The sequence below is a fragment of the Hakea prostrata genome, chromosome 5 (genome assembly GCF_041222555.1).
Source record: "Hakea prostrata isolate BN-2017 chromosome 5, UWA_Hpros_2, whole genome shotgun sequence".
Lineage (NCBI taxonomy): Eukaryota > Viridiplantae > Streptophyta > Magnoliopsida > Proteales > Proteaceae > Hakea > Hakea prostrata.
In genome coordinates this window covers 14,414,377-14,421,955 of record NC_142604.1, presented here as the reverse complement: position 1 = coordinate 14,421,955, position 7,579 = coordinate 14,414,377, and the positions used below count along the sequence as shown (strand labels likewise).

Genomic DNA, 7,579 nt, shown 5'->3' with positions numbered 1-7,579 from the left:
AAGCTCCAACTGTTGAAGAAATCCTTCTTTGTTCCATCACAAGTTAGTGTCCTTTCCTCAGCTTCATGTTCTTCTCTTTTTTTCATTCTTTTTCTTCTGTGGCATTCGAGACTCCTCCTGTAGTTTGTATAGGACCCCAGTTTCTTCATTTCCGTAAAATTCCTCCTTAGTTAGTTCATCTCACAATGGTTAGCGGTAGGACTTCAGATGATCACTCTATCGATCGTATGATCGATGGAAAAGATTCAGCAAACCAAGCCAGCCCTTCTGTATTAGTTGAACTGTCGGGCGATAGGAATGAGAGGATTACCGACCGCTAGTTGTTCTCCATTCATTCTGTCCCAAGGGAGCCAACAGGGAATGTGATGGTGTGTAAGAAAATGTCCTCTTCACAAACTTCCCGAAAGCAAAAAGCCTCATCACCGGCTACAATGAGAGGCTCCTGACCGTCAAAGAGGCCTTCTCATAGCCCTAGCTTCTTTGTTTCGCATGTTCGTCCCGAGGAGATCGAACCCCTCTCCAGTCAGTTTGTAATTCCTTTCTCCTACTTGCTTCGAGTCCCAATTTTGGATGAGAGGGTTAACTCTAACCCTCATGATGAATTCTCCATTTACACTGACACTCTAAAGAGTGGGGTTTGGTTTCCCTTTTTCTCTCCTCTTTTCTCTAAGATTCTCAATCACTAAGAGATATGCCCAGGCATGCTCCTCCTAAAGAATTGGTGCCTCATCATTGGCATTCTGGGCCTCTACTTCAAGTTAGAACTCATTCCTCTCCCTTTGTTTTCTCATTTTTTCTATTTGAGCCAATCCAACCCTCCCGGTTTGGTTTTCTTTTCCAAACGCCCTAAGCAGGAATTAGGGTGGTCAGGTAGTGTCCTTGTCGAAGGCATCTGCCCTTTTAACCATAAGGGGTGGCACCATCGATTTCTATTTTTTCGAACGCACCCTAAGGATTTGAACTTCCTGATCACCTGGAATCGACTAGATTCGTATACTCAAGCGAATTGCCCCTTGGCCCTATTTCCCAATGAAGATAGTGCCGTTTGAAAGATAAAGTCAATTCAGGCACGTTAGGAGATCCACGGACTTGTTGTGGAATACGAGGCCGTGCTCCAAATGTGTGGTTTAGCCCCCAGTGAGATTCCCGATCATACCTCAAAATTTTTGTTGTTTGTTGTTTCCTATTCTTCTTTTTCTTCTAATTACTATTCTAACCATTGTCTCTCTATTTTTTGCAATGCTTCCTAGATATAACCCGAAAGCAGTTAAAGCCAGGGCCTCTAAGTGTCATGAAGCAGCTGAAGATAGGGTAGTTTGTGCCAAGAGGCAAGATGCCAAACCTGCCTAGCCAACCCCGAAAGCTCCTCCTTCAGCCCCCAAGGGGGTACTTAAGGTTCGCCACGCCACCACCGAAAAAAGAAAAGCCCCGATCGACATCACGGAGTCCACTCACGACGACGTTGTACTAACAAAAAGGAATTAAGCATGATCTCCTCGACTATGTTGTCTCCAAGAAGAGGAGAGTTGAGGATGCTTATGTACCTCCTTGGAAGCTTTTGGTATATGATCGTGTCTCCATGGGCCCGAAAAAGGCAATGGATTGGGCCGTCAACGCTTGGATGCCTGCTGAGCGGGAGACCATTGATGCTACTCCCGACAAAGAGTTTATCAACTCTTCAGTCAAGTAAGTCCTTTTGACTCTTTCTCCTTCTTTCCCAAACTTGATTCTATGTTTCTAACATCCTTGATATGCAGGGTGATTGCAGACGTTTTCCATAGGTAGATGGAGGAGTTGCCAAGGGTCAGGCATCTCAACGTTCAGTCCAAGTGCTTTGAGGAAGAAGTTGCTGCTAAAGAAAAAGAAGTCTGCCACCTTCGGGAGGATAGTTCCAAACTTAGGAAGGCGACAAAAAAAAACTTGCAGCAACTTCTTCCAAGATTGGGGAGCTGGAGAGTGAGGCCGCAAGCCTGCAGAGGGCTCTTTCGGAATCGGACGCCAAGATTGATGACTTGGTCAAGGAAAGGGATGCTCTCCAAGATATGAGGATTCCTTCCAAGCCCGAACATCTATCATCGGATGTCCAAAAGGCTTGCGTGTGGAAGTACCTCAATGCAAAGTTGTTCAGCAACTTAATGGTGAACTATAATGCCATGGCTTACAAGGACAGGCAGAACAAGGTGTGGAGGTTGAACCCCACGTTTGAGACTGACCCTCACCATGAAGTTTGCCATGCCGAGGTGTTCGAGGAACTGAATTTGGGGGTCCCCGAATGGGCACTTCAAAAGTCTGACTTCCCACCAGAGAACCTAAACATTGAAGTATATCTAAGTGATTCTCCTCCAGTCACCCCTGAACCTGAAGCAGCCGATGGAAATGTTTATCATGAACCAAACCAAGCCAAGACCCAGCCCCTGAACAACAATGAAAATATAAACTTCTCTCTCTCTCTCTCTCTCTCTCTCTCTCTCTCTCTACCATCTACGTTCTGTACTTCTTGTATTTTTCTCCTTTTTCTTTTTTTTTTGTAAGGGTTGCCCCTCTCTGGCCTTCATGAATACAAGACAAATGTTTCTTGTTTCTTATTTAACTATGTTAGGTTTCTGTTTTTAACACTATAATCAGTGATCCTTACTCGAGCTATGACCTTTGATTAGAAAATTCCTACAAATTTTTCCAAGTGTTAGGAGGACTCATTCGGGTGTTACCGAGGCCTCTACTTAGGAATTTTCTGTGAAATTCTCTAAGTGTTAGAAGGTCTCATTCGGTCGTAACCAAAGCCTTTACTTAGGAATTTTCTGTGAAATTCTCTAAGTGTTAGAAGGTCTCATTCGGTCGTAACCGAAGCCTTTGTTTAGGAATTTTTTGTGAAATCTCTAAGTGTTGGAAGGTCTCATTCGGTCATAACCGAGGCCTTTGCTTAGGAATTTTCTGTGAAATTCTCTTAAGTGTTAGAAGGTCTCATTTGGTCATAACCGAGGCCTTTACTTAGGAATTTTCTGTGAAATTCTTTAAGTGTAAAAAAGTCTCATTCGATCGTAACCAAGGCCTTTGCTTAGGAATTTTCTGTGAAATTCTCTAAGTGTTAGAAAGTCTCATTCAATTGTAACCAAAGCCTTTTTGAATTTCAACTATCTATAGTAATATACCAGCATGGCCCCCATTCAAAGAGTGGTTTGGTTTCATGAACTTTATTGAAATCTTATTCGGGAATATAAAAAATAGATAGGGGTAAAACTTTCTTAGGTGTCTTGTATTCCATGATCGGTCCAATTCTCGATCGGTTAATGGATTCTTTAATCTGTAGGCGCTCAATCCCACTGTCTTCATGATCATGTATGGTCCTTCCCATGAAGGATCCAGTTTCTTTTGGTGGTGAGGGTCTAAAGTAAGAGTGTTTCTTAGAACTAGATTTCCCGATCGGTACTGTCGGCACTTTACTCAAGCATTGTGGTGCTATGACTTAAAGCATGTCTGCCTATAGAGACCAGCATACATAGAGTTAGACTCATACATACATTGTTTGACTCATATCATATCACTTTATGTTTTGTTCATATTACTATGTTATTTATGCTATTATGGAATAACTTGCCTTGCTGAGTTTCTTTTGAAACTCACTCCTTTTTGTACAATATCATTTGTTAGATTATTCTACAGGTCTTGATGGCTATGAAGCGCAATATGAGGAAGCGCAAGATGAAGAAGCGTACCATACGCAAAGTGTTGGCGACTATGAAGATTACTTTGAGGATCCCTCGAGTGGTCTCTCTTGTTACCAGGATTAAACCTACTGTGGAGTGGGAGCGTCTGAGCATAATCGATGAAGTCTATGTTTATGAAGACATCCTTTATAAAGTAGAAAAGACTCTAGCTTAGTTAGAATATATCTTTCTTTCTTGTCTTTAGAATCAGTTGTAATCCCTTTGATTTTCGAACTACATTCCACTATACTCGTGGAGTGAGATTCCGCCTCACTCTACTTTTGATTTATATATCTATTGGTATCATTTCCGCACTCTGATGATTATCTCGTTACTTTACTTTGATTCATTTGAATAATATTGTTAACATTGATTTAGTCTTGTTCTTGATTATATTGTTGTGAATGTGGGAGGTTGATTTTACTAACTATTGGATCTTGTGGACTATGGATCACACACTCGGGTATGCCAAATAGGGTACCGGCTGGGTGGATGTGACACCTAATCTTTTTACTAGATTGATCTTCTTTTTCTTTTTCCTACACTGTATTATCATTCTTAAAATTTCTTTCAAAGTGGTTTCAATTGTGACTGTTTGTTAATAACATATTAGGTGTAACAATCCTAGCAACCACGTCTAGTGTATCCCTAAATTTTTCTCTTGGTCTCCTTTTTGCTCACCATGTGTAATTACTCCTAAAATTTCTTCGAAAGTAATTTTAATTGTGACCATTGGATATAAATGCAAAATGTCAAAATCTTAGTAGTTTATTTCAAGAAATGAGAAAAGTGGATTAAGAGAATGTGAATCCGACTATAAAGTTTTCTCTTCCACATCACTAATTGTTCTGCTTCAACACAACAAAACAAACGAATAGTAATGTGTCCTTCAGTAGAAAAGTAATTTATTGAGGAACAACCGAGGCTATACCGGAAGACAAAATCAAGCAAAACAAGATTAAATCTAACTCCCACTAGTGAACGAGGGAGTAGCTGGAACCAAAAGAGAATAAGGAGTGATCCAAAAATAGACATTGCAAAGTTATACAAGGGATATTTATTCATGTGTCCCAACCACTTAATGATGCATTCCTTATGGAAGAAAATATGAACAACGCAATTTTGTAATGTAGAGTCGTCTCACGTAGTCATCCATGCAAATCATATAACTGTCTCAAATCGATGATCTTGAAGCATAAACCCAAGCTAAAACCTTCTTCTCCATTAATATTCATCAAATTGGATTCGAACTCTCTAGTTTTGACTATTAATGCCCATTATCTACCTATTCTACTAGAAACTAGAGATTACAAACAATTTCCATTTGCCATCAAGCAACTAAATAAACTAGAGAAGGAAAGAGGAATAATAAAATGCATGAACGTGGAATTATTTATATACTCGGAGGCCTTTCCAGATTCAGAAACAATGCCAAGTTTTTTATGAAGTCCTTTGCTTTGTCTGATTCTGGTTTAGATAGAAAGAAGACATGTTCCTCCTCTTCTGTCTCTGAGAACTCCACAACTCCCATCCACCCACTTCTTGCCAATGCTTCATAGTAAAGCCTCCCTCTATCTCTTAGAATATCCTTCTCAGCAACAAATACAAGCACACGGGTGCACCCAAGCTCCACCAGGCTCGGACCATGGTCTACGAATGGGTTGATCCTGGGGTCATCGTTGTCAGGGTTAGAAGGGCACACGTAAGGCCAGATCCCGTCCGCAAACGCCTTTTTGCCCGGCACTGTAGCCTCGGACCCTATTGGTTCTGATCCCCAGAAGAAAGGGTGGATCAAAGCAAGTCCAAGAAGCTTCACACCCAGCTCAGCCCCCACACTCATAGCCAAGTTGTGGGCAATATTGGCTCCAGCACTGTCTCCAGCCAAGAAAACCCTGTTGAAGTCAGCGTGGTTTGTCAGCCACGGTTCAAGCTGATCCTCCTCAGCTGTCTGACCCGGGGAGTGAGAAAGAGCCCATTGAAGAGCAGCCCAAGAATCTTCATAGCATGCAGGGATGGGATGCTCTGGGGCAAGTCTATAGTCCACAGAGACAGCAACAACATTTGCTTCAGCAACTATGGAGTTCAAGAGACCGTGATATTTGGAAGTAAAGGGAGAACCAATAATGAAGGCTCCGCCATGGAAGAAGATGAGGAGGGGAAGCTTGTTGTCAATTTGAGTGGGTTTAGGGAGGAAGAGACGAGCAGAAATGCCTGAGTTTGGTAATACAAAATCTTTGCATGAAACACCAGTTTGAGGATCGACGGCGGCTGGAACAAAATCAGTAAATACAAGCCTTTCTACGCGCCCACCTTTGTATACACGAATAAATGGAAGGTATTCATAGTCTACCTCGTTCTCAGGCGCGCTTGATTCCATTGCAGAGTTGCAGGCACGAAAGAGGAAGTGGGGGAGAGATAAGAAGAAGGAAGAAGAAACAACAACTCACCATAGAACAGCAAGGAGTAAGGATAGCTTGTCTTTCTACTGGAATGAGTGGCTGATTTGGTTTTGGCTGGATTCATGCATTATTGGATTGAGAAGGACAAATAGCAAACCACCACCTAGTACGGCAAGAATCCCAATAGATAAACATGCAAGCAAGTGGACTTCTCTGAATCGTACCCACAAAAAAAGGGTGGCCTTTCTCTGAGTGATTAAGAGGGCTCCTATTGGATATTAGATTCACAAAAGCTTGGAGTGATTCAACTCGGTGGGGTGGGGTCAGGGCTGAGGGGAAGATCTTCATAATTGTTTGGTAAACGACTTTGCTTAGTTCACAATTCATTACAGAACTTTTAATGATTTTTTTTCTGAAAGTACCCTCCAACCATGCTAGTTTCTGAAATTTCTTCTGCATGTATAGCCTCATGGTGAATGAGAATGAACTGATTCACATCCACCATGGCGCCTTCACTTGCTAGTAGCTGAGAACAGATTTTCTAAGAAACAATCCCAAGACGTTAATGAATTCCGATGAGTTATCAAGAAAAGGGCTCGCGGAGAACAATCAGGTTTAATAACATGAGATGTCATCACCTTTTTCTAACAAATTATACTATTTCAAGGGATAGAATACTATGAAGCAAAAGTCATCTGCTGATTATAATCCATTATTTGTTGGAGATTACCCACCAATCTTTCAGGCTTAGAAACCAAAAGGGCCTTCCTAACTAGATTGTCCACTAGAAAGTTAGGGCTTCTAAAATCCAGGAATTTTGCTGCCACGACTTTAATGTCCTCTACAAGAGGGAGGATACGAATTGGGGGGAGAGAGCTGGGACTTCAATTAGACTTCATAACACCTCCAAAAGAAAGACATAAAATACTCTATTTTGCTCCCACCACCAGGCCAAGAAAGGAGAAAACCCTTGACCTTGTGCAGTGGCTGCTGAGATATCACTTCCAGGTTAATTACATATACATATATATATATATATATCATTTTGAGATGATCAGTCCTAAAATACTGGCAAAAAGGGGAACCTCACTCATGCATAAGACACAGAATGTGTGAATATATTTTTGGGTGGAAGGATTGATTTTAAAGAATATTGTACCAGATGTGGTTGCTCCAACAGCTTCCAGAACTAGGCATGAATGTACAATTGGTATTTCTTTACAGAGCTTTCTTCACATCAAAGAAATTAGGGCGTTCTTCATTTGCTGCAGTAACATCATCTGGGGATGCCACTGCCACCACAACACCTTTTTCTTTCACAGCTTCTAATGCATCAGCAAAATTCTTGAAGTCCTTCACACTGCACAAAGGAAAGTAAAGGTTAGTTTGTCAATCTAACCTATAAAAGTGATTCCAGTAAACACTTCATATATGGTTTTATCCTATGCAAAGCAAAAACTATAAAAAGAAAATGAA

At 41.2% G+C, this 7,579-nt stretch overlaps 1 protein-coding gene across 1 annotated transcript; it reads right to left on the bottom strand.

Annotated features, from left to right (window-relative positions):
- Positions 1-5,078: 5,078 nt before the first annotated feature.
- LOC149015337 (putative carboxylesterase 2) lies at positions 5,079-6,152 on the bottom strand. The gene has a single exon (XM_089155750.1). It carries the CDS (start codon positions 6,079-6,081, stop codon positions 5,098-5,100), a length of 984 nt encoding a protein of 327 aa, XP_089011876.1. The 5' UTR covers positions 6,082-6,152; the 3' UTR covers positions 5,079-5,097.
- Positions 6,153-7,579: the final 1,427 nt, after the last annotated feature.

What these genes read in the sequence shown, in the direction of transcription:
- LOC149015337 (XM_089155750.1), bottom strand. Translation starts at nt 6,081, where the DNA reads ATGGAATCAAGCGCGCCTGAGAACGAGGTAGACTATGAATACCTTCCA.